The sequence below is a fragment of the Oncorhynchus masou genome, chromosome 13 (assembly GCF_036934945.1).
Source record: "Oncorhynchus masou masou isolate Uvic2021 chromosome 13, UVic_Omas_1.1, whole genome shotgun sequence".
NCBI lineage: Eukaryota > Metazoa > Chordata > Actinopteri > Salmoniformes > Salmonidae > Oncorhynchus > Oncorhynchus masou.
The window spans coordinates 62290127-62315309 of NC_088224.1; the positions used below are offsets into that span (position 1 = coordinate 62290127).

Below are 25183 nucleotides of genomic sequence, written 5' to 3' on the forward strand. Positions count from 1 at the left end.
AGGACTCGTTTTACTGTGGATATAGATACTGTTGTACCTGTTTCCTCCAGCATCTTCACAAGGTCCTTTGCTGTTGTTCTGGGATTCATTTGCACTTTTCGCACTAAAGTACATTCATTTTGAGGAGACAGAATGCCTACGGAGCTGTGAGGGGAACGGCACCGCAGTACCTCCAGGCTCTGATCAGGCCCTACACCCAAACAAGGGCACTGCGTTCATCCACCTCTGGCCTGCTCGCCTCCCTACCACTGAGGAAGTACAGTTCCCGCTCAGCCCAGTCAAAACTGTTCGCTGCTCTGGCCCCCCAATGGTGGAACAAACTCCCTCACGACGCCAGGACAGCGGAGTCAATCACCACCTTCCGGAGACACCTGAAACCCCACCTCTTCAAGGAATACCTAGGATAGGATAAGTAATCCTTCTCTCCCCCCCCTTAATCACTTAGATGCACTATTGTAAAGTGGCTGTTCCACTGGATGTCAGAAGGTGAATTCACCAATTTGTAAGTCGCTCTGGATAAGAGCGTCTGCTAAATGACTTAAATGTAAATGTAAATGTAAATAAAGTTTGATTCCATTCAAACAATTGTGTTACCTGCTTTTGTGTCTGTTTTCAGGTCCTGGCTAAGGTTCTCCAGTAAATCACCCCAGTCCTTAATGTCTCTGACATGAGGTCTAAAGTGCTATACTGCTTTGATGAGGGGAACACAGTAAGTACTGTGCTTTGCTGTGGTCTCTTGACTACAGTGATGTCTGTCGCATTAAATTCTGTTATCAGTATTTTTACTCCTTCAACCCATGAATGTTTATGTCATGCTTCTCTTTTTGCAGGGGTTTAACAGCTTGTCGGTAGCTGGTCTAGAGGCCTTCATCAAGGAGCGGGAACTTGCGGTGATGCAGAGGCTGAGAGGGAAGGCAGTCCAGGCCTCAGAGGAGACGTGGGAGGCCCACAGAATAATCTACCAGGTACATCCATTCAAGATTCTGGTAAGGACTGCATGAAATGTGGATTGTTTTAGTAGTGGTGGATGGGTAAACTTACATGACCACTCACAATATTGTTCATTGGCCCATCAGTTCAAAACAGGAACTAAGTTCTTACATCAATCTTGGCTCGTGATAGTGGATGTTTGCGTCATGACTGCTTCCTGTTCTTCCCGACAGTGTCTGTCTGTGAGTCATTTATTGTGAAATGCTGTTTTTTTACTGTACTTTTTCATAAAAACAGGATTTGCTACTTTTCTTACTCAGTTTAAGTTCAGTGACTGGTCCTGTCTATGAATGTGCAGTGCTTTGGAAGGTGAACAGCACAGAAGGTTAAGGTCCTCTAACTGGTAAGATATTTTATATCTCCAATCCAGTGAATGGCCTTAGAAAAAATGGGTGATCCCATTGACTTCATATGGAAACAATCTCCCAAGAATTGACATTGGAATGAATATGTCCCTTTTATTTGAATCCAAATAGCTGGGGCTTCCATGTTTAAAGTCTGCTCATTGTCTTGTCTGAAGGAGACGTGTTTCAGATGTGGGCCAGACTTTGATGGTGAGCCGTCTGGCTCCCTCTCGCTGACCAGACAGGTCTGAAACATCCTGTTCCAGATCTCTCCTGAACATTTCAAGGGTGAAAGGTAAACAACCTGAATGCTGTGACCAGCATACTCCTGAAGTACTATAATGTCACCACTAGAGGGAAGTCTTGGCAAACATTTGTTGGGGGTATTTAAAAAAGAAAATCTTTTATTGTCTATGCTGAGAAATCTTTCCAGGAGCAAGAGGTTACAGGTTGTGTCAATGTTTGACATTTTGCAGATCATAGGTTTTTCTTTTTTGACAGATTCCCTCTGACAAATTTTTGTCAATAATGTTGAAGACATACAATAGATATCTAACACTTACATGAGGCTTTATTGTTTTGAGATGTTCAAATTTCATAGCCAGAATGCTATTTGGTGTTTTAAATGATTTTACTTTGGACCACTGCTAATGCATGGTAAATAGTGATACATAAACAAGGCTTCGAGCCTATGGTTTTAAATGTGCTTGTTTTAAGCATGTGTGCTACTTAGTAAAGTGCGTGTCATTTACTTGTGTGTGTGTGTTTTGTGGCACTGTCCACAGTGGTGGAGACGGCCCTAGCTGACTGGGCCCTAGCTGACTGGGCCCTAGCTGACTTGGCCCTAGCTGACTTGGCCCTAGCTGACTTGGCCCTAGACATCATGTGTCTGCTGATGAAGGACCAGTGGAGCTGGCTGTGCACCGACAACATCCCGGAAGACTATCCGGCTGCTGTTTGGAACCCTCATGGAACCCTCATTGACAGGTACTGTACTAATGTCTATGGCATGGACCATAGACATATAATTATTACTCTACTCCATTCTATTTCTATGGCATGGACAGCCATAGAACACATCTGTCATCACTCACCAGTCAACACTGACCTCCCATATCTTGTACACTGTATATCAGAACATGGAAATTAGGAACCTAATCATTTTGAAATGTGATCTTTTCAGAACATTGACAGTGTAGGTGGATTTAGATTTACTGTGCACCCAAACTCTTATTATAATTAAGCAATTAGGAAAAGGCTTATGTGGATACAGTATTGTTCCAGTATTATTTTGTCCAACAACTAAGGTATCTTACATATCTCAAGGAGTTTATAAAAGGGGCCAATGTAATTGTTGTGGTGGTTGCTGCTGAATAACTGGAAACTGTTCATCTATTGTGCAAGAGCACAATCTCTGTCCTTGTAAAGAATTTGCACCTGAGCGATGTTGTGTACTTGGCTGTAAGGTACGTCTGGTCAGTAGTTGATGCCAGAGCATGTGAGCGGAGTTGAGCGGTCGGAAATCCCACTCATCACTCACGGTGAAAACCGCTCCTCGCTTCACAGGAAGAAAAACTGCCAAACTGCTCCATTCATTAAAATCACAATTGAAACAACAACATTTCTGTGCCGACCTGGACCTATCATTTGGTTGTGAAGTATTGAAACCAAACCATCAGATCAGAATGAACAACAATAATAGGTGACAGTAAAAAGCACTCGTAATTTTAAATAGGCTGAATGATGCTTTAAACAACAACACTCTAAGTAGGTCAGGAGCCAGACAAAGAAGGAACCAAAATGATTATTACGACTGTATTATTTTTATTTCAATTATTTCAAGGCTATAGCCTACAAAGAAATACATGGTGGAGCATTGGCGAGTGCAACACACTAGGCTGGCATGAACATTAAGCTCTCAGCATTTAAACAACATTTTGGTGTATTTATCTATAAATTGAGCATAAAGTCTGTGAATCGAAAAATGCCTTATTAGGCCTTTGAAATCACTTTTAGAAACACTAGTTTGGCCAGAGTCTTTGGCTGATGCGATGGTGCCTGGTGAGCAGGCCAGCAGCGGAGAATAGCCTCTCCGCACTTGCAGAGCCACGGTGGACGCTAACACCCTTCAGGCCTCTCTTGACAGGCTGGGCAGAGATGCAGAGTTGTAATTTTTGTAATTTTTTTTATACCCTAGGTAGGCCTAAATATTTTTAGGCAAAATAACCCCATCAAAACCGAAAGCCCCTTGTAAGAGGTAATATGTCAGCAGGCCTATTGGGCCAAAATCAATGATAGCCTATTGAATAGATAATTGAATGAAAAGGATCAAAGTTTTAAGAGATATGATTTTTTTGTTTAAATACACTACCGTTCAAAAGTTTGGGCTCACTTAGAAATGTCCTTGTTTATTAAGGAAAAGCAAAAAAAAAGTCAATTAAAATAACATCAAATTGATCAGAAATATGGTGTAGACAGTTTTTATTTTATTTTTTTGTATTTATTTTTCTCCCCTTTTTTCTCCCCAATTTCATGGTATCTAATTGGTAGTTACAGTCTTGTCTCATCGCTGCAACTCCCGTACGGACTCGGGAGATGCGAAGGTCGAGAGCCATGTGTCCCCCGAAACACAACCCAACCAAGCCCTACTGCTTCTTTACACAATGCCCATCCAACCCGGAAGCCAGCCGCACCAATGTGTCGCTGACACTTGGCGACCGTGTCTGCGTGAACTGTGCCCAGCCCGCCACAGGAGTCGCTAGTGAGCGATGAGACAAGGATATCCCTGCTGGCCAAAGCCTCCCTAAACCGGACGACGCTGGGCCAATTGTGTGCCGCCCCATGGGCCTCCCGGTTGTGGCCGGCTGCGACAGATCCTGGACTCGAACCCAGAATCTCTAGTGGCACAGCTAGCACTGCGATGCAGTGCCTTAGACCTCTGCGCCACTCAGGAGGCCAGTGAAGACATTGTTAATGTTGTAAATGACTATTGTAGCTGGAAACGGCAGATTTTTTATGGAATATCTACATAGGCGTACAGAGGCCCATTATGAGCAACCATCACTCCTGTGTTCCAATGGCATGTTGTGTTAGCTAATCCAAGTTTATCATTTTAAAGGGATAATTGATTATTAGAAAACCCTTTTGCAACAGCTAAAAACTGTTGTTCTGTTTAAAGAAGCAATGAAACTGTCCTTTAGACTAGTTGATTATCTGGAGCGTCAGCATTTGTGGGTTCGATTACAGGCTCAAAATGGCCAGAAACAAAGATCTTTCTTCTGAAACTCATCGGTCTATTCTTGTTCTGAGAAATGAAGGCTATTCCATGCGAGAAATTGCCAAGGAACTGAAGATCTCGTACAATGCTGTGTCCCACTCCCTTCACAGAACTGCACAAACTGGCTCTAACCAGAATAGAAAGAGGAATGGGAGGCCTCAGTGCACAACTGAGCAAGAGGACAAGTACATTAGAATGTCTAGTTTGAGAAACAGACGCCTCACAAGTCCTCAACTGGCACCTTCATTCACTAGTACCCGCAAAACACCCGTCTCAGCATCAACAGTGAAGAGGCGACCCCGGGATGCTGGCCTTCTAGGAAAGAGTTGCAAAGAAAAAGCCAGATCTCAGACTGGCCAATAAAAATAAAAGATTAAGATGGGCAAAAGAACACAGACACTGGACTGAGGAAGATCAGAATAGCCTGGTTCCTAGGTTTCTTCCTAGGTTTTAGCCTTTCTATGTAGTTTTTCCTAGCCACTGTGCTTCTACACCTGCATTGCTTGCTGTTTGGGGTTTTAGGCTGGGTTTCTGTTCATCACTTTGAAATATCAGCTGATGTAAGAAGGGCTATATAAATACATTTAATTTGATTGGAAAAAAGTGTTATGGACAGACTAATCTAAGTTTGAGGTGTTCGGATCACAAAGAAGAACATTCGTGAGATAGAAAAATAAGAAGATGCTGGAGGAGTGACGCCATCTGTCAAGTATGGTGGAGGCAATGTGATGGTCTAGGGGTGCTTTGGTGGTGGTGAAGTGGGAGATTTGTACAGGGTAAAAGGGATCTTGAAGAAGGAAGGCTATCACTCCATTTTGCGACGCCTTGCCATACCCTGTGGACGGCTCTTAATTTGAACCAATTTCCTCTTACAACAGGACAATCACCCAAAGCACAGCTCCAAACTATGCAAGAACTATTTAGGGAAGAAGCAGTCAGCTGGTATTCTGTCTTTAATGGAGTGGCCAGCACAGTCACCGGATCTCAACCCTATTGAGCTGTTGTGGGAGCAGCTTGACCGTATGGTACGTAAGAAGTGCCCATCAAGCGAATCCAACTTGTGGGAGGTGCTTCAGGAAGCATGGGGTGAAATCTCTTCAGATTACCTCAACAAATTGACAACTAGAATACCACTGTAATTGCTGCAAATGGAGGATTCTTTGACGAAAGCAAAGTTTGAAGGGCACAATAATTATTTATAACCTTGTCAACGTCTTGACTATATTTCCTATTCATTTTGCGACTAATTTCATGTATGTTTTCATAGAAAACAAGGATATTTCTAAGTGACCCCAAACTTTTGAACGGTAGTGTGTACTTTGCTACAATGACACTTAGCTCGCTACCCACCTCATTCCTTTCTGTTAGCATGTGCACATAGTAAGTACCTCATCATACTCTTGGGATACGTGTCTTTTCAGTTGTGGACACTACATCACCTCACTCCCTCTCTTGCTCTTGGTCCTCCTGATCACATTGATTTAGCACCTGTGTGTTTTATCAGTTTCCTTATGAAAATATTTAGCGAACTCCATGACAGTAGCTAAAGCAAGGGGCTATAGCAGCACACAAGTAGACTACAAATACATTCTGGGCCGGGAATGCCCTGAGCTGGTGAGGTGAGCTCTACTGGGTACGCTCCATGCCTCGCTCGGCTCCAGCTCCGCTTACATTCTCTGGTTGGTGCACATATGGGACAGGTATGTTGGCTCTTCGGAGGGTAATCGTTATTTTGGCGTTCAAGTAGCCTGTTACTGTGCATGCCTCAATGTGTGTCACAGTCATTTATTTGGCAGGATAGTCTCAAGCAGGGGGAGATTTTTCTCCAATGACCTTTTGCCTCTCCCCACTGTCCGAGTCTGACATGCACTCACTCAGGGCCCGCTCTCGCTCACACACACACACACACACACACACACACACACACACACACACACACACACACACACACACTGAGTTATAAACGTGTCTGTCATGGTCCCTTCAAATGGCTTCACAATACCATCTGTCAGGAGCTCGTGTTGTAAAATAATGTTATTCCTTTTGCTCTGAGCCAGATGTTTTCTTCACATTTCGCAGAATCCTATTATTTATTTCACATTGCAAGTTTACAGTGATTTGGAAGAAAAGTAAATATGTTATATTTAATCACTTTGGAAATCAATTCTTTCCAAGTTTCCTCTACCTGCTACTTTATAACTGTCCACTGTGCCTCTGTACCTACAGTAGGTCTGTTATGCGATTGGTTGCTTCTGTTTCCATTTTTTAGGGGGGAAACTGATTTTGAAACAGTATGTTCTTCTCTGCTGTGATCAATAGGCCTACCAACGTATCCTAAAACTTGATAGACCTAATGATAGTAACTTGATAATGCATTTAATCTGTATTGACATTTATTTATGGAGTTTGTGGATTATTAGAAGCAGTTTTGATAACTTTTCCAGCATTCACAAAGCATTTCAGAGTAGGAGAGCTGATCTAGGATCAGATCCGACCTGCCTATATAAAGTGCATTCGGAAAGTATTCAGACCCCTTGACTTTTTCCACATTTTGTTATGTTAAAGCCTTATTCTAGAATGTATTAAATCGTATTCCCCCTCATCAATCCACACACAATACCCCATTATGACAAAACAAAAACAGGTTTTTAGAAATGTTTACAAAGTTATTAAAAAAAATATATATATATTATATTTACATAAGTATTCAGACCCTTTACTCAGTACTTTGTTGAAGCACCTTTTGCAGCGATTACAGCCTCGCGTCTTCTTTGATATGACGCTATAAGCTTGGCACACCTGTATTTGGGGAATTTCTCTCATTCTTCTATGCAGATCCTCTCAAGCTGTCAGGTTGGATGTGGCGTGTTGCTGCACAGCTATTTTCAGATCTCTCCAGAGATGTTCGATGTAGTTCAAGTCCGGGCTCTGGCTAGGCCAGGACATTCAGAGACTTGTCCTGAATCCACTTCTGCGTTGTCTTGGCTGTGTGCTTAGGGTCGTTGTCCTGTTGAAAGGTGAACCTTTGCCCCAGTAAAGTCATGAGCGATCTGGAGCAGGATTTCATCAAGGATCTCTCTGTGCTTTGCTCCGTTCATCTTTCCCTGGATCCTGACTAGTCTCCCAGTCCCTGCCACTGAAAGACATCCCCACAGCATGAAGCTGCCACCACCATGCTTCACCGTAGGTATGGTGCCAGGTTTCCTCCAGACGTGATGCTTGGATCTGTGCCTCAACACAATCCTGTCTCGGAGCTCTATGGATGATTCCTTCAACCTGTTTTCGCTTTGTCATTATGGGGTATTGTGTGTAGATTGATGAGGAACATTTTTTATTTAATCAATTTTAGAAAATAAGGCTATAACGTAACAAAATGTGAAAAAAGTCAAGCAGTCTGAATACTTTTCCGAATGCACTGTAATTGTATTTATCTGATCTAAAATGCAAAACTGATCCTATATCAGTATTAACACTCCCACTCTGGGATTAAGCCTAAAGGATGGTGTATAAAAGCTTGACCTTGTTCCATTCAAATAAATATTGGTGATGCTGTGATAATGCTTAGGCTAATTTGTTTTCCTAATGAGATTTTCTCCTCAATGACTCTTGCCGCTCAGACGACTTTTACAAGGGTTTCCGTTCGACGGGAGCATCGGAAAATACCGTATCACAGGGGCCCCATGGGCTTTGATGTGTGAGCTGAGCATCAGCCAGACTGGGACGTGATTGGCCACGAGCTAAATACAGCATTCAAAGACCAATCCTGTTTATGAAGTAGAAGCTTCCTATTTTCATTCCAGTTCTATGAGTAAAAACTGTGATTCATTTTAAGATTAAAATAAGGATTTTGATTAATATAATGATAGTTGATAAAGGTACATTTTTTTGTTTATTGAAATTTTGAATTTAGACTCATTAAGCATATTTTCTTTAATGGAAAGTAAGGTTCTTCTGGTGTTATAAAGGTACCTCTGACTCTTGAATTTGATATGTTTGGGTGGCTTCCCTTCTCTGAGAATGCCTTCAGCAACAACTTCACAGAAGTTTGGTCATAGACAAGTATAGCTGACCCTGTACCAGTAAACCCAACATGCGTACAATGTTCTCGGGTTTGTGTGATCTAAGTCACCTAACCCTCCCTAAAGACAGAGGGCCCTGTATTAGTGGCCCCTGTGTTGTTGGTCCCCACTATTTAAAGCATCAGTCTGTCAGCAGAGACCGTCAGCAGAGACCGCACTGTGGCAACCAGTCCTCTCTTCATCTTTTCACACGTTGCTTAGCTATGCTAACTCTACCCTAACAGACAGGCCCTAAGGACCCCCATGCCTCTGGAGATGTCAGTAGAGGCAAACACATTTGGTTTAAATTCTCTCACACTTTAAATTCTCTAACACAAGGGAAAGGATTGGCCTCAAGGTTAGCTATTCTAAACAGTTACTAGGCCTATAGCTTTGGCTACTGTTGACTACTGTCTGTATCTGTTCAGGTTTTCAAGACCCTACCGTATTTGATTAAAGATTCACAGTACTTCTCAGTGCAGTGCATCGATGACTTCATTTCAGTAGGAGTATTTGAGTTGTTTACTTACACTTACAATATGAAAACGCCAAGAACGCCACCTATTTAATATGACATAAGCGTTTAGTAAAATGCAAAGGAGATGCAGGCTATGGAAACCCGGTCCATGCCAGTAAACGGCACCGCTTGCATGTCTGCTCTGCTTTAATCAAGAACCACGAGTGATGGAGCCGGCCTCCAACACACAACGTCTGGGTCTGTGTGAAGAATTTGGCTGGAGACTTGCTCTCGTAAATGGGGTACAAGGCATTGGTTAGGGAGATGCATACTTTTATAGACTGGAAACTGGGACAATCATAGATGAAAATATTCACCCTTAGACAGAAGTCTGGAAAATCCACTCAAGGCCAGATTTGTGTCTTTTGTCTGTACATGAGGCATGCACAATCCTCAGAGGAACGGCATCGAAGGAATGACTGAAAACCTTATCTCATTGAATAATATTCCTCATATACTGTCCAGTACAGTTGGTAAGAGTGTGGGGCTAGCAACGCCAAGGTCATAGGTCAAATTCTTGCAGGGATCACAAAACACACACATGACATTAAGTGCATACATTTTTTAAGTATTTTTGGATAAAATCATCCTCTTAGTGAGATGTTATATATACTGTATAACCTCACACAGGGAACAGCAGCAACATTTTCTTTAGGCTTTGTGAATGACAGCAATTTCATATGCGCAGATATGTCCTTCACACAAACACTCCTCTCAGAAAAGTGAGTAATGACGTAAGCTTTAAATATAACATAAATATTTCCCCGTAAGGTGGTCTCACAGGGTGATGATATGCTTGTTTTTGTTATGTGCAGTAACCTTCAGTCATCAGAGTACTCAAGGGACCATCTTAAGCCAAGGGAATCTGAGATCTGTTTTGCATGACATTGCTCTCAAATTTGTCCAGTTGCATTCCCAAGGTGAGAAGAGGTGTTGACAAATAGGTGTCAGTGTCCTCGCCACTTCCTTCTTTGCATCATATCGCTTGTACTGTTTTCCCATTCTATTTCATTTCCACCCTTTAGCCCCTGTCTTGTCAGTTCAATAAAATTATAGTTTCCTCTTTTTGGTCATTCTGGATCCCACTTCTGACACCTGTAGTTTTAGTTTAGTTTGTGAGACACGGGACTGTTGTCCCAGCATTGAATGTCAGTCTTATTGGCCATGACATAACAGTGATTAAAGAAGTGATGATTAAACCTCCTAGTAGTCAAGTTGGATGAAGTAGCTTAACTTCGGTGCAACCTTTTGCCTGCGCTGAGCATAGTTGATTACATATTCCAGTGTGGAACATTTGCTCTCCCAAGTCCAGAAAATACGTCATTCAGTATTTGGGTAATGCATCGACAGCGTCACCAGCAAGCCAAGTATGACCCTTGACAGAATAGACAAAGTACAGGTGTTCCCTGCTGGAGTAGCACCTGAAATACCATACAAGTCCGTCAGCACACTACCTTCTTTCTCAGGGCTTTGAATGGAGCACTTGTTCGTGGTGGAGGTGTGGCGGCTAATCGCTCTGCTGTACGTTTCACATCTTTAACCCTGTTGAGCTCCCCTCCCCTCCCCTCCCCTCCCTCCCCCTCTGCCTCGCTGCACCTGTCGTGCAATGACACAGTTCTTTATTTTTATTCCTTGATTGGAATATGAATACTTTTCATAAACAATGTGAGCCAGGGGCCTCGGAGCCCGATGACAGCTTGATGAAGGAAGTGTAGACTGTGCGTTTTAAACTTGTCAACGGGAGCGTCCCCCCTCTCCCCTGTTCCCTTTAGCCGTTGTTAATATCTGCCCTGGGACCAGCCGTGGCACTGCAGCCGTGGAGCTTTGCTTTCAGCCACGGTGATAGCATGTGGTTTGGCTTTAATTAAAGGAGTTTCAGTCTCTGCTTAATTTAGCAATGACCGCACATGTTCAGGGATGCAATGAGCCTTTGAACTCTCTGGTCAGACTTCCAGATTTAACGATGTTGTTGGCCTAATATGTAATGATAACTTTAAAATAGCAGTGTTGGTGTATTTTCAACACGCTAAACACACACTCACACATTATAATGATCACACTACATTCTCTTATTTGTTCAATTGGAAAAGACACGTTTAAGTGCCCTTATTTTCACAATGACACAATGCAGCGCTAGAGACAAATATGATCATTTCGGTAGGCTAATTACACCTATATATTTCTGGATCCGGCTCTACTTGTTTATGCGTCTTCGACGCAGCCTGGCCTTCTTATTCCACTCCCTCCTCCTGCCTTTAAAGACCGTGTCTGCACTCGGCTGAGGACGAGTCTGAGCACAGCTTGTACAGCCCGGCTCTCCAGCTCTGCTGCCATGTGTGGAGCAGATCCATGCGGTGAGATGTTTAACCATGTCAAATGGGTCATTTGCACTGTAGTGTACAGCAGCGCTCCCCGCCATGTAGAATCCATAGCCAACATCCATTTTCGGAGAGGAACGATGGAATGAAGAATGGTGGACAGGCCCGAAACGTTACAGATGTGTATTACTGTTACCCAATAGTTTGTTTGAATTATTTTTATTGAGAACTTAAAAAAACACCAGCTGTTTCATGGCAATGTTTTTCTGTTGATGTCCTGGCTTGGATTCCGCCTTGTCCCAGAAGACACACTTTTTCTTCCTCTCAACTAAAATGTCTCATTAGCCGTCGTCTTTTTGGGGAGGTGTCAAAGCTGATTTTTTTTCATCAGGAGTTAACAAAGTATGAGGCCTTGTTGTTCTTTAATGGTGAAAGCTTTTCATTGACAGCCAGGACGAGTTCAGCTGTTCAGCCTAAATGATTGGCCCCAAAATAGACTTCCCTCCGAGATGGTGGTTTCTAACAGTGGTGCTGGTTATTTTCATTGCACAGAGAGTCTTTCTGTTCTTCGTACTCTGTGAGTTATGAGTTGTTCACCCAGCTGTGAAGGAGCGGTGGAGGAAGACCCCATTGCAGGCGCCCAGCTTTTGTTTGAGTCCACTGCACTGGTGGTCAGGCCATTCGTTTCCAGCAGATTTGGCATAGCAGGGATGGAAAAGAGCCCTGTTATGTAACCCTATCACTCGTTGTTCTGTTGAGGAGGTGTGACATCCGGAACAGCCTGTTGTAACACGGCACCCTCTTCAACGGTGTGATCAGAATGAGACCAAAATAATGAGCAATATCAGTGTTGAACTAGTACCCAATGGGAAGGCCATTGATGGAGGGAAGGTTCCTCGTGACTATGTTGCAATCAAGTCACCCGCCACTGCTTAACATCTTGGCTGGAGGAAAGTGTACGGACACCCTCTATGGGTTCTAGTGATCTGCCAGGCAAGGATCAGGACTTGGTGAGGTTTTTTTCTGCCAAAGCAAATGTTATGAAATGCATTGTTCTATCAAAACTGTATTCCCCCTACTGCAGTCAGCTAGCTGTGTCTGGAGGATACTTGCATTTTAAAACACGCTTATATCGAACATATTGACTTCAAAAGTGCAAAAGTTAGCTGTTGGGGACAATGGCTAGGTAAGCAAGTCCAAAGTGTGTATTGCGGTCTCATCTCGTCCTTCTTTCAGCGTCAGGAAACAAATATGCCATTGTCATTTTCTAATTTGAGTGATGTATCCCTTTAAGCCGGACCATTTAGTGGCATTCACCCCTGTGCTCCTGACATTGGACATCAAGGACATAATGGAGTCAACTCTGGTCAACACGGTCAGCCCAAAAGGGTCACGGGGAGATATTGTTTGATTCCCGAAAAGTGCGTAACCTGCAACACGATCTGAGGGTGGGTAATATTAGCCCTGATAAGCGATAAACGCACTTGTCATAAACAGTCAGTGACATGAAGTCAGCGGTAGGCTAATGCCTCTGTTCACACTTCAGCTATCCTTTTTCTTCCAACTGAGCTGCATGGGGACGGCCTGCTCTGTTACAACAAACCAGAGGCATAGTTCTGTGACCTTCGGGTTCAGGAAAGTTGTTTGGTAATTTTAGTTCAAATGGAGGTCCTATCAATGCTCCTTTGACCAAAAATAGTAGTGTTCAGCTAAAAGCAATGCAGCCCAAAGTCAACAACACGTGAATAGTTTCAGGCCCAACTTGACAGTCTTTTATGCATACTAGCCTGCCTAGTCACCAGTATTCATCATTACTGATTCCCGGCCAAGTATTCAATCTATATTCCCTTTAACTGTTGAATAAATTAGTTAAATTCCTTAGTTTAAGGTATTTTGATTGGGGCGCCTCTAGGCACTGATTGTAATTGCCTTTACTGGTATTTCATCTGAGTTACGATGGACAACAATGTGTTAGTTAAAGCTCAGTAAAAGAGAGCCATGTGTATTGAAATGGTGGATTACCTCAGTAGGCTTCCCATAATCTCCCCTGGGCCCCCCTGGGTGCACATTTCATTTTTTACCCTAGCATTACACAGCTGATTCAAATAATCAAAGATTGATGATGGTGAGTTGGTAATTTGAATCAGCTGTGTCGTGCTAGGGCAAAAAACAGCTTATTAGAAAATGTTGGTAATTTATTAAAGCTAAAACAACAGAAATACCTTATTTACTTAAGTATTCAGACCCTTTGCTATTATACTCGAAATTGAGCTCAGGTGCATCTTCTATAACTTGATTGGAGTCCACCTGTGGTAAATATAATTGATTGGACATGATTTGGAAAGACCCACACCTGTCTATGTAATGTCCCACAGTTGACAGTGCATGTCAGTGCAAGAGCCAAGGTATGAGATTGAAGGAATTGTCCGTAGAGCTCTGAGACAGGATTGTATTAAGGCACAGATCTGGGAAAGGGTACCAAAACATTCCTGCAGCATTGAAGGTCCCCAAGAACACAGTGGCCTCTATTATTTTTAAATGGAAGAAGTTTGGAACTACTAAGACTCTTCCTAGAGCTGGAGTTTGCCAAAAGGCACCTAAAGGACTACCAGACCATGAGAAACAAGATTCTCTGGTCTGATGAAACCAATATTGAACTATTTGTTCTGAATGCCAAGTGTCACATCTGGAGGAAACCTGGCACCGTCCCTACGGTGAAGCATGGTGGTGGCAGCATCACCTTCCAACAGGACAATGACCCTAAGCACACAGCCAAGTTAATGCAGGAGTGGCTTCGGGACAAGTCTCTGAATGTCCTTGAGTGGCCAAGCCAGAGTCCGGACTTGAACCCGATCTAACATCTCTGGAGAGACCTGAAAAAAGCTGTGCAGCATCCAACCTAACAGAGCTTGAGAGGATCTGCAGAGAAGAATGGGAAAACTCCCCAAAAACAGGTGTGCCAAGTTTGTAGCGTCATACCCAAGAAGACTTGAGGCTGTAATCGCTGCCAAAGGTACTTCAACAAAGTACTGAGTAATGGGTCTGAATACTTCTGTAAATGTGATATTTTTATACAAATTTGCAAAAATGTCTAAACCTGTGTTTGCTTTGTCATTAAGGGGTATTGTGTGTAGATGGATGATCATGTTTTTAAAATCCATTTTAGAATAAGACTGTAACCTAATAAAATGTGGAAAAAGTCAAGGGGTCTGAATACTTTCTGAATGCACTGTATTTACAGTTGCTCTGCCATAAAGTGTTTATGGCCTGACAGTTTGATTAGGCTATGTTTCTGAAAATGTCACTCGGGTTGATACATTTTTCTATGGTAGGTGGGACGGTAGCGTCCCACCTGGCCAACATCCAGTGTAATTGCAGAATTCAAAAATATTAAATTCAAATATTTAACATTCTTGATAATATATGTGTTATACATCAAAATAAAGCGTAACTTCTTGTTAATCCAGCCGCCGTGTCAGATTTCAAAAAGGCTTTACGGCGAAAGCCATTGAGGACAGCGCCCCACATACAATCACATGAAAATCATATTTCAAACAGGCAGGTGCAACACAAAAGTCAGAAATAGAAATATAAAAAAATGCCTTACCTTTGCTGTTCTTCTTGTGTTTGCACTCCAAAAGGTCCCAGTTACATCACAAATTGTCCTTTTGTTCGATAATGTCCTTCTTTATATACATAAAAACTTAGTTTAGCTGGTGCGCTTCAGTTAATAATCCACCCATTTTCCCTCCATCAAAATGCATACAAAATGAATCCCAAACGTTACCAATAAACTTTTCCAAACAATTCAAACAGCGTTTATAATCAAACCTTAGGTATCCTAATACGCAAATAAACACAAAAATTTAAGACTGAGAATCATTATTGTCTTTACTGGAGAAAAATACCAAAGAACGCTTTCTTCCACGTGCTTGGAAACATTACAGCCAAAATGGGAGCCACCCAGAAAAACTATAATTTCTGGCTCATTTAAAAAAAAAACAGCCTGAAACTGTTTCTAAATACTGTTGACATCTAGTGGAAGCCCTAGGAACTGCAATCTGGGAGGATTTGGACTTGTAATTAAAGTAATAGTCATTGAAAAAAATGGTAAGCTGAAAAAATTGTTTCTTGGGATGGTTTGTCCTCTGGGTTTCGACTGCCAAATCTGTTATACTCACAGACATTATTTTAACAGTTTTAGAAACTTTAGAGTGTTTTCTGTCCAAATCTACCAATTATATAAATATCCTAGCTTCTGGGCCTGAGTAACAGTCAGTTTACTTTGAGCACGCTTTTCATCCGGATGTCAAAATACCGCCCCCTACCCCAGAGAGGTTAACATCTTGGATTTGATTATAGTTGTCTGCTGAGCTTTGAGGTACTATTTATTACTAAAAAAGATTGCAGTTTTGAAACCTCAGTAAAAGTGCAGTAACTGCAGTCGACTGTGGTATTATAGACGCAGTAATTGCAGAATAACTGCAGTATACTGCAGTTTAACTGCATTTATACTGCACTGTAACTGCAGTTATACTGCACTCCGACTGCAATGCACTCTGACAGCAATCTTTTTTCGTAAGGGTGGGATTTTGGCGAGTACAGCTCCTCTCCATCACCCTTTCTCCCTCTCGGTCCGTGCTTATCATGGGCTGGCGGTTGCTCATGGCTCCTGGTATTCTTCTCGTCGTGTGCTGCTCTGACCGCAAGGAAATTCTGCTGGGTGATTTTCTTTTCAGGATGACATGTCACCTGCTGCCGTAAATTGCTCTTTCCTGGCAAGCCCCAACCCACAAGAGTAATTACTAACAGAGAGGAATACTGTCTGGCAGGTTCCCCCTCTCATTTCTCGTGTGAGAGACGTGTATTCCACCCAGACTGACTGGTCTGCTACTATGTCTTCTATAACCGTCTCATAGGCTGCATATATTCAATCACTCTCGTTTACTAATATCTATGGCAGTGAAGAGTTTGCAAATGAAAACGATGAAACAAGCTATTGGCAAAGTAACTCATCCGATCCATGTATGGTAATTGAGTGTTAGGATTTGGGTACTGGCTTGGCACCTATTGGAATGTTAGGTGTATCACTTTTTCCTTATACTTTGATTTTCACCGCATACTGTAGCAGTATCCAATCTTTATCAACTTTATGCAATTTCTTAGTAATTTAGTAGTATATTTTAGATGGACTGTAATGAGAAAATTATTCTGGTGCTTCTAATGGTAGCTATAATGCCATAGTTCTCCAGACCACAATCGTTGGTATAGAATTACAGAAATTTGTTCAAGGGAGTCTGCCGTATGCGCAAGTGAATCAAAGAGGACAATTAGCAGGAAATGGGCGATTTTGAGATGGACGCTGAATAAATACATGGCCTCTTACTGTCCTGGATGCGATGCACTAGACTGTGAAATCAGCCTTTCTGCAAACCTGCCCCAGCCACACATGTGATCTGGTTTGGTAACGTCAGATGTCAGTGTTTTGACCAGCCGGTGGAATGAGGCACCACGATACTCCCAATAAAAACAGCCACCAACACGCACGCACGCACACGCACACACACACACACACACACACAGCTATGTCTTACTATCTTTGTGAGAACTTTTTGGGGACCAACAATTACTTCCCATCAAAATCCAAAATCTGTCTGGAGGCTGTCTGGAGGCCTCAGTCTGCCAGACACCTTTTGGATGCTAACCGGCTCAGCAGAGGTTTCAGTGGAACGTGTTAGCACAAGACCTGCATTCAAATAGTATTTGAAATCTTTCTAATACGTAAGCCATGTTTGATTGAGCACGCCTGGCGGAATGGGACCAATGAAATAGTTCTGAGAGCGCAAACCCCACCCATCTGGCACATTCCATGCAGGCTTAAGAAAACAGTCAACGTATTTGCAATAGTTCAAATACTATTTGAACCCAGGTATGAGAAGCACTAGCTCTCTGATGCGGCCCTCTCCTCACATGCCCAGACATGCCAGAATGATTAGGACACCAGACACCATACAAGGTTTTCAGAATAAAGACCACAGTGGAGATGGATCTATTTGAAGAGAAATGCACCCCAGACGATCACACTCCTCCGTTCTTACCAGGAAGTTGGCTGTATTGAGTGGGGCTTGATTATCATGTGTTATTAACACTTCATAACAAAAACATTGTCTTATTTGGCCAACTACTAATTTTGTCCCATCCAAATGGCTTCCCACTCTTGGTGGTACCCTGTAAGCACAGCTCAAGTCTGGCTCATGGTTATTTTAATATCAACTCTGGAAGTGCATTCCATGAACAATCACAGTGGAGACTGCCATTATAATCTATTTAAGAAACTTAAAGAACTCTGGCAACAAGATGACTATAGTATTTTAATAGCCAGAACCATCAATGTATAGTCTATGGTTCTGTAATGAAAGTAATTTACAAAGGCTTCTGAATCTTTATTAGCATGTTGTTCTACCATCTTTTTCTTGTTCATTTGGTCTTCTAACCTCTCTTGACCACTTGTGTGCAAAGAACAGAGGGAGATTGTTATGGGATTTTGGATAGCATTGTGTGAGTTTTAATTAAATGCTCTCACTGTCTCTACTACACAATTCAGATTGAACGCAATTTGAAAAGCTTGCCTAATAGACCTACGTAGAAGCACAGCATAGTGTGTTCTGTTGAGGTCAATAGAGGTTATTTGAGGTGGTCACCAAGCTATCAGTCTCCCTCTGATGAGCACACTTTGCCGGCAGGCCAATGTGCCACCACACGTGTTCACAGAACTCCACACACAATATTCATCGCCGGTTTTTAACAGTCTCATGAGTCTCCCTCCAAGGCATTGTCGGATCCAGAGGAGATTCATAGTATTGCCTCCCCAGCCCCTTTTGTGGGAGCTGCAGTAAACCCAGTAGTGTGTGTCTATAGTATGCCTGCAGTGCTAAAGACACTGTTCATAATGGCGCCACAGGCCCCAGCACTGCCACTGAATAGCCCCCACTCTGCTGTGTCATTATTTGTCAGCCCCCAACCTCCTATCCCTTATGAGGTTCTGCTGGGCCTGTAATTAACATGAGCCATTCAGCGTCATTCAGTGGCAGACTTCCTGTAAGTCCTTTCCAATTTATCAACATTCAAGACATTGGGTCATAAGAAAAAATATGTGCTCTTTCCTGAGAGCTCTCAAGTGAAGAGGACACAGCTTTTTTATAGTGGGGGTGGGGGGGCAACATCCTGGCTGTTTATAAGTTGGAAATTATGCCTTCTGGTGCCCCTGTCCCACACACCCATCTTCACACAGAACTATCAGCCTTAGCTTTGCCTCTCTCTATTTCCATCTGTCTCTTTCACTCGCTCTCACACCCACAGGCTCTGGACACACAGACAGTTAAGGACTTTCCTCACAGCAGACATCCACCAGGACTCGACAGACAGACCTCTCAAGAGCCCCTCGATGATGCTCCTTATTGCTCACAGGCCATCTGCCCAATGTTCTCCTCTTCGGAGATGTAAACTCTGGCTTGACTTTGATTAAGCCTGAGATTTCTCCTCTCGTACTTTACACAAACCTCTGATGTAGCCCTTGGCCTTGAGGGCCGAGACTAATTGAGACCCAGAGTAAAAATGTCTTGGCTTCACATCGATGTGCAGAGATGTTATCGGGGTTCAAATGCAGCCGCAGCGCCTCTTACTGAAGTAGAGGTGGTTTTGAGACCCAGAGTAAACAATGTCTTGGCTTCACATCGATGTGCAGAGATGTTATCAGAGTTCGAATGAAGCCGCAGTGCCTCTGACTCAAGTCGAGGTGGTTTTACCGGTGTTGAGGAAGGAAGGCGTCACGCAGATGAGATGACATCCGTCTGTCGGAAGACATTTCTGTTCCTTTTTATCCTATCTCAAGATCCTAAATTGTTTCTTTTTGTTGATGGTTAAAGTTCCAAATAGACGTTTTGTGGATGTGTCATAGCGCTCTGATACATGGAGAATGGCATTGTGTTTCAGGTGTTTGGCAGTTAGCGGCCTAGCCGTACAATTTTCAATTGTCTTTGGACAGAGGAGTAGCATTCATTTTGTTGTTGCACGATATGGTGGTCTCTTTGGTCAGAAATAATCCCCAGCTGTCCTCCTCTCCTCTGGTCTGTACCTGAAGGCCATGTTCATTCATGAGGCTAGCTCTCATCTGACAGAGTTTGCAGCACAGCCCATCTGGAGCCACTTTGGGGATGCAGCCGGTGGATAAAGACGGCGCTCTCGTGTAACCGACCGTATTGTAAATACGTGTTTATTTGTTTGTCTTTCAATCTTTATTACATCCGTGTGGTTGTGTTTAGTTTTTACAAAAAAACAAGTCCTCCCTTACAGGGAAACTTCGGGATTGAACTCGTGGATACTATTTTTACGTCTGTGTTCAGTATAAAGGAAGGTAGAGGTAGTTTTGTGAGCCAATGCTAACTAGTGTTACCCATAGACTTCCAGTCATTGCGCTATCTACTAACATGCTAGCAGATACCCATATACTTCAAGTCATTGTGCTAATGCTAGTTAGGAACTTCATTCAAACTGCATGCAGAGACTGCAGAGACATAAAATTGGTATCCACAAGTTCACCTTACTCTGGGGAAATAGATAGGCTTATTGTGAAAATCCCAAAATATCCCTTTAAGTCCCTTGGAATCGTTCCCTGAACCTTGGTGTAGGTGGTTGAGGAGAAAAATGATCTTGTTGTGTATGACAGGCTTTAGTATTATTGATGCAAATGAGTACTGTGAGCTAAAGCGGACACGTTGCACTGAGGAGGAACACTTTGTCTCAGTCCAGTGTGCCTCTGGGTTTGTGGAACAGTCTGTTAACATGTAATGAGTTGTTCAAAGGCTGGCTGCAGACCTCTATTCCCAGTTTGATTATTCTGCTAGCTAAATAGATTGATATAATTCAGCTTTTTGGCTGCCTCGGCATCTTGCTCTGTTTGGCACCAGCATTGTCGGAATTCAACTGGCAGTTGGCCTTTTTTTCTATATTTCCCTGTGCACTTACACTGTACATCTGCATACACTAACACCTGCCATGCTTAAAATCCATCATTCTGACTTTTGTTGGATGTTTTGGTTCTGGTAATTAACTCAACACAATTTTGAATCTTGAGTGAAGTGAAAATATATCAGATATGGCTTAGGTCATCGAGACAATTTAAGCGTTGTCGTAATTTAAACTGAAGTGTGATGCAGGATTTGGACGGGGTGTTTCATCCAATGTCTATTTTTAAAATAGTACGCTAATTCAGCTGTGCTGGAGTCTGACCTTAGAGAAAGTAGTCGTTTCATTTCCCCCATTTCTTTGAGTTCTGTAAAAACACTTTCATGTCCTCCTCCACATTATTGTTTGGAAAAAGCGTTTATACCATTGGCTGCCGAGTGCCAAGTCTTTGTGTTATTTTCACCCAAGGTTTCAGAATAATAACTACAGTTTATGTGATTGGCACCGGGGGGTTTTACATGGATCACATGGAATGAGTGTTAAAGCCTGAACCCAGACAGGCCTCACATTTTAAACTGGTTTGACAGGCTCGCAGCCCACAGTCATGGCAGAATATCCCTAACAATTAAGCACAGGTTCTTCATTCTCAAGTGTTGTAGTGCATTCTTCATGATGGACTTCTAAATCCTTAAGTCCATTTTGATAATCGTCTGTCACATGTGTCAAACTCATTCCATGGTCTGGGGGTTTTCGCTCCTCCCTTGTACTTGATTGATGAATTAAGGTCACTAATTAGTAAGGAACTCACCTCACATGGTTGTCCGTGTCTTAATTGAATGGAAAAGAACAGAAAAAAGCAGACACTAGGCCCTCCATGGAACGAGTTTGACACCTCTGGTCTACATAAAAAACAAGAAGATGCCTTTCCATACGTTTCATCAACCCTGTGTGTATCAAGGTATTACATGTAGGTGAGAGAGTGGTCTACTGCGTCTTCAACTATCATGTCACTTAGAAGCAGCTGGGGAGTTCCAACAAGGGCTCCAGTGAGAGGAAATGACAATCAACTAGCAGAGCCAATATGCTCCAAATCTGCTGATATTAAGGGGTTCTTCCCAGTATGTGCATCACGGTCTGTCTCTGTCTGTCCCAGACAATGAATTACTGTCTTTCTCACTCCCCTTTCCATTGCCTACCCGAACAACACCACGTCTCGGGCTGTCATTTTTTCCGAGCGAATTTCACATGTCAATTAGGCCCTTTTCCAAATGGAATATAGTTATCACGTTGATGTTTTTGCAGTGTCAGAAGAAATCAAAGCACCTATTAGAATTTGAAACGGGGTTGTTTAAACATGGCTGGCTGCGGGAGAGCGTAGTAACCCTTTTTTTCCATTCTTCCTGAGGTGGAGAAATGTATTCCCTGCTAATGCTGCGTGTCCCTGTCAAAGACGCTGCCAGTCAAAATGGGCTGCACTTCATAACCTGAACACCGGGTCAGTTGTACGAAATAAAATGTACCACTGTTGATTCCAAACAACTCGCTTTTTAGTTCCATCACCTTACATTAGCTGTGGTCCAACGACAGCCCTTAAATGGTTTGTCTGGACAAGTGCAGCTTTTGTCTTCTTGTTATCCCAGAGACGCCAGCATTCCATCCACCGATGCTAATGTTGAGAGGCTGGTTAGCTATTGCACTTTGTGTTGCATAATTTTCATCAATGATACTGTAATATGTACTGTACAATATAACGGATTTAGATAGTATGTGGTGGTGGGGAATCACGGGTGCCATTCATCGATATATCAAGATGCCTGATCTTTTCCAGAGTCAACCCCGCCCACTGTGAAACATACCATTCTTTAGTAGGCTTACTTCTTAGGTTGGTTTCCCTACATCGTTACTCACAGCAGAAGACCTTCACCGGGTGCACCAAGTTAGGGCGACGTTATTTCAATGTGAACATGACGTACTCTGATGCTGACTGTGAAAGACATCACAGCGTATCAAAGAGTGCAAGGCCCTGCTGGGAGTGTTTCCAGGGCCTCCGTGTTTCCTGATGAAATAGTGCAGTCGGGATGCTATAAACCTCCCTAGTGACTGGGTAGGAGGAGCTGGAGTGACTGCTGCTTCCCCAAGACATAAACCACGGCCGCGTGCATGTCAGACCAGACCAGACCAGCCCTCCCAGGACATTATAGACGGGGGAGACTTGGGAGGTTCCCAATGCTTTAAGAAGGATCTGCCGAAAAGTCCAAAGATTTTCCCCAGATTAGTGAAAAAAGAAAGCACTTTTTAAATGTTTGTCTGGAAGAGAGTATGTTTGGTCTCGGCACCTTGTGCACACGTGCTTGTGTTTTCGACTCGTCTCTGTCGTCGTAAGCGACCATTATTTAGGCTAATGCACTTGTCTCCGGTTGGTATGTGGCATTGAACGGACACTCATCATTGCCCACATTCTGAGTTTTTAATGAGCAGAGTAAACTTCAGAGGCATGAATAGTAGGAGATCCGTGGCAGAAAAAAATCACGGTCCACTTCTCTGAGACATGGCAGTTTCTTCTGTCAAGCACAAGTATTGAGCTCAATATGCATCAAATTTTAGGACGGAATCCATTTGACTTGTATTACATAAGTTGTATTTTCTCATTAGAACCCCTAGTCATTGTTATTTGTTAGTTGAACTCAAAGTAGACTCAATGGAACGTATTTTTAATATGAACTTATCTTCTCTCTCCAAGGCATACAACATACTGTATGTGCAAAGATAAGAATGGCTCACATCAATCTTGAGAGAGGTTCTTAGCAGGCAATCCTTCATAGGCTTTTTTATTGTAACATTTTCTCACAGTCCCACATTGTGGTTCCACACAGATGTCATCATGTATTGGTTTTGGTAAGCCAGCCTCGCTGTTATGAAACATACTAACAATGACAGGGTATAAGATAGTCAAAACAAAAACGAGATCCATGTTTTCTCAGAACCGTCCATGTCCCTCAGCAGTGTAAAGAAAAAACCTGTAATGAAATAACTAAATTAAGGGCCTTGAAATGTGCCATGAACCATGTTTTTGTGGATTTTACAGTATTATGTAACATCTGCAGTGTTATTCATTGATTTTGATCAAGTCTCTCATCCAATTGAATAGAGTCTGGATACAAACTATTTTTCTATTTTTGTGTACACTGTTTGCGTAAGCCCTACTCAAGAGACCAACAGCAAATCTTCTCTCCCTGTGTGTGTATGACTGTAAACACACCGATCATTTTACAAGCATGGCACGTTCTTTGGACGTCTTTTGTTTAGTTGATTAATACCATCTACTGCATTTCTGTAAGGCTATTGGACTGTAGTACGGCCGTTTACCTTGTGCTCAAAATACCTCTGCACATGTGGATGGGGGTTGTTGCGTTCTGTGCCTTTATGCTGTAAACAGTGTGGAGTGGACCCTATTGTTTGTGTGTGTCATACTGTCTCTTCAATGTATTTTTTGCAAACAGGTTTTAATCTTGTTGGGCGTAAAATGTCCTCTCCATGTGACAGCATCGTCATACACACGTCTTCATTTAGAAGTGGACGGTTTACCTTGTCAGAAGTAAATTGTAGGGATGCACGATATATCGGTGAATATATCGGAATCGGACGATATTAGCTAAAAATGCCAATATCGGCATTGGCCCGATGTCTAGTTTAACGCTGATGTTAAAAACCGAAGTCAAAGCTACCGTGTATATAAAGTAGGTACATAACGTAATGACGCCACGTAAAATGTTGCGCTACACATGCAACACAGCATTCCTAACCTAGCCCACAATGTCTGCTGTGTGGATCAAGCAGTCATTTGAAAGAGTAACATTTCATAGAGAAATTTCATCCATTAAAGCCAAGATAATGGAATTCATTGCCCTTGACAATCAACTGTTCTCTGTCGTGGGTGATGTTGGCTTTCGCCAACTGGTCAAGCACCGGTACACACTACCAAGTGCGCTTTTTTTCAGATGTTGCCCTATCGGAGTTACACAGTAATAGTGCCACTGCTATTAGCTTCACGACATTCATACTATGGAACATCGTTTGGGTCTTTTCGTGTAGAAAAAGATACAGTAGCACTGTCAAAGTTGTACCAAAAAAGTATGCAAACACCGGCCACGAACGATGTGTTTACAATACCGCGTTGGTAATATTTGTTTGACCGCAACTTCTGGGGTAGCTAGCTAGCTTTAGCATGGTACCTAGCTAGCACCAATACAACCAGCCTGAAAACAATGCCCAGTAGAAACTGCAGTCATTTTCATTATTCTTAGCAATGATTTAGGAATCTTTGTAAGTATTAGCTAGGTTGCCACTTGTTGTTCGGCTAATTGAAATTGAACTTCAGTTCATGAAAATAAATAGCTAGCCAGTTACTTAACCCTGTTGCCCAAAGCTAACATTATAAGCAGCCAGCTAGCCACAATAAGGATTAGTCGAATTTGCAGTTTGCCTTCAAAATAAAAGTGTCATTGACAGTGATGCAAATTAATACAAATAGTAGAATTATGCCATACTTTTATCTTGAAGGCTAACCGCAAAGTCCAATATTGTGGCTAATCCTTATTGTGGCTAGCTTCACATAGATGGGTCCGACCACCATTAAACAAATAAGAACTGTCTTATAAATTAGGGTTATTTTAGATGATGACACCAAACTATATTGTTAGCTAGCTACTGAAACA

The 25183-nt window shown here is 42.5% G+C and overlaps 1 protein-coding gene across 3 annotated transcripts in view; it reads left to right on the forward strand.

Annotated features, from left to right (window-relative positions):
* The first annotated feature begins 444 nt into the window (after positions 1 to 444).
* The window catches only part of LOC135552792 (sorting nexin-19-like), a 34701-nt gene continuing 9962 nt past the window's right edge, over positions 445 to 25183 (forward strand). For 2 of the 3 annotated variants that reach the window (XR_010457507.1, XM_064984640.1), the window contains exons 1-5: positions 445 to 709; positions 831 to 986; positions 1251 to 1333; positions 1511 to 1629; positions 2120 to 2321. Coding sequence is in view for 1 of the 3 variants with exons in the window: in XM_064984640.1 (XP_064840712.1) it covers positions 2303 to 2321 (19 nt within the window). In the remaining 2 variants the exon portion in view is untranslated. The remainder of the gene's footprint in view (positions 710 to 830; positions 987 to 1250; positions 1334 to 1510; positions 1630 to 2119; positions 2322 to 25183) is intronic. The other variant, XR_010457508.1, reaches the window with a different exon arrangement.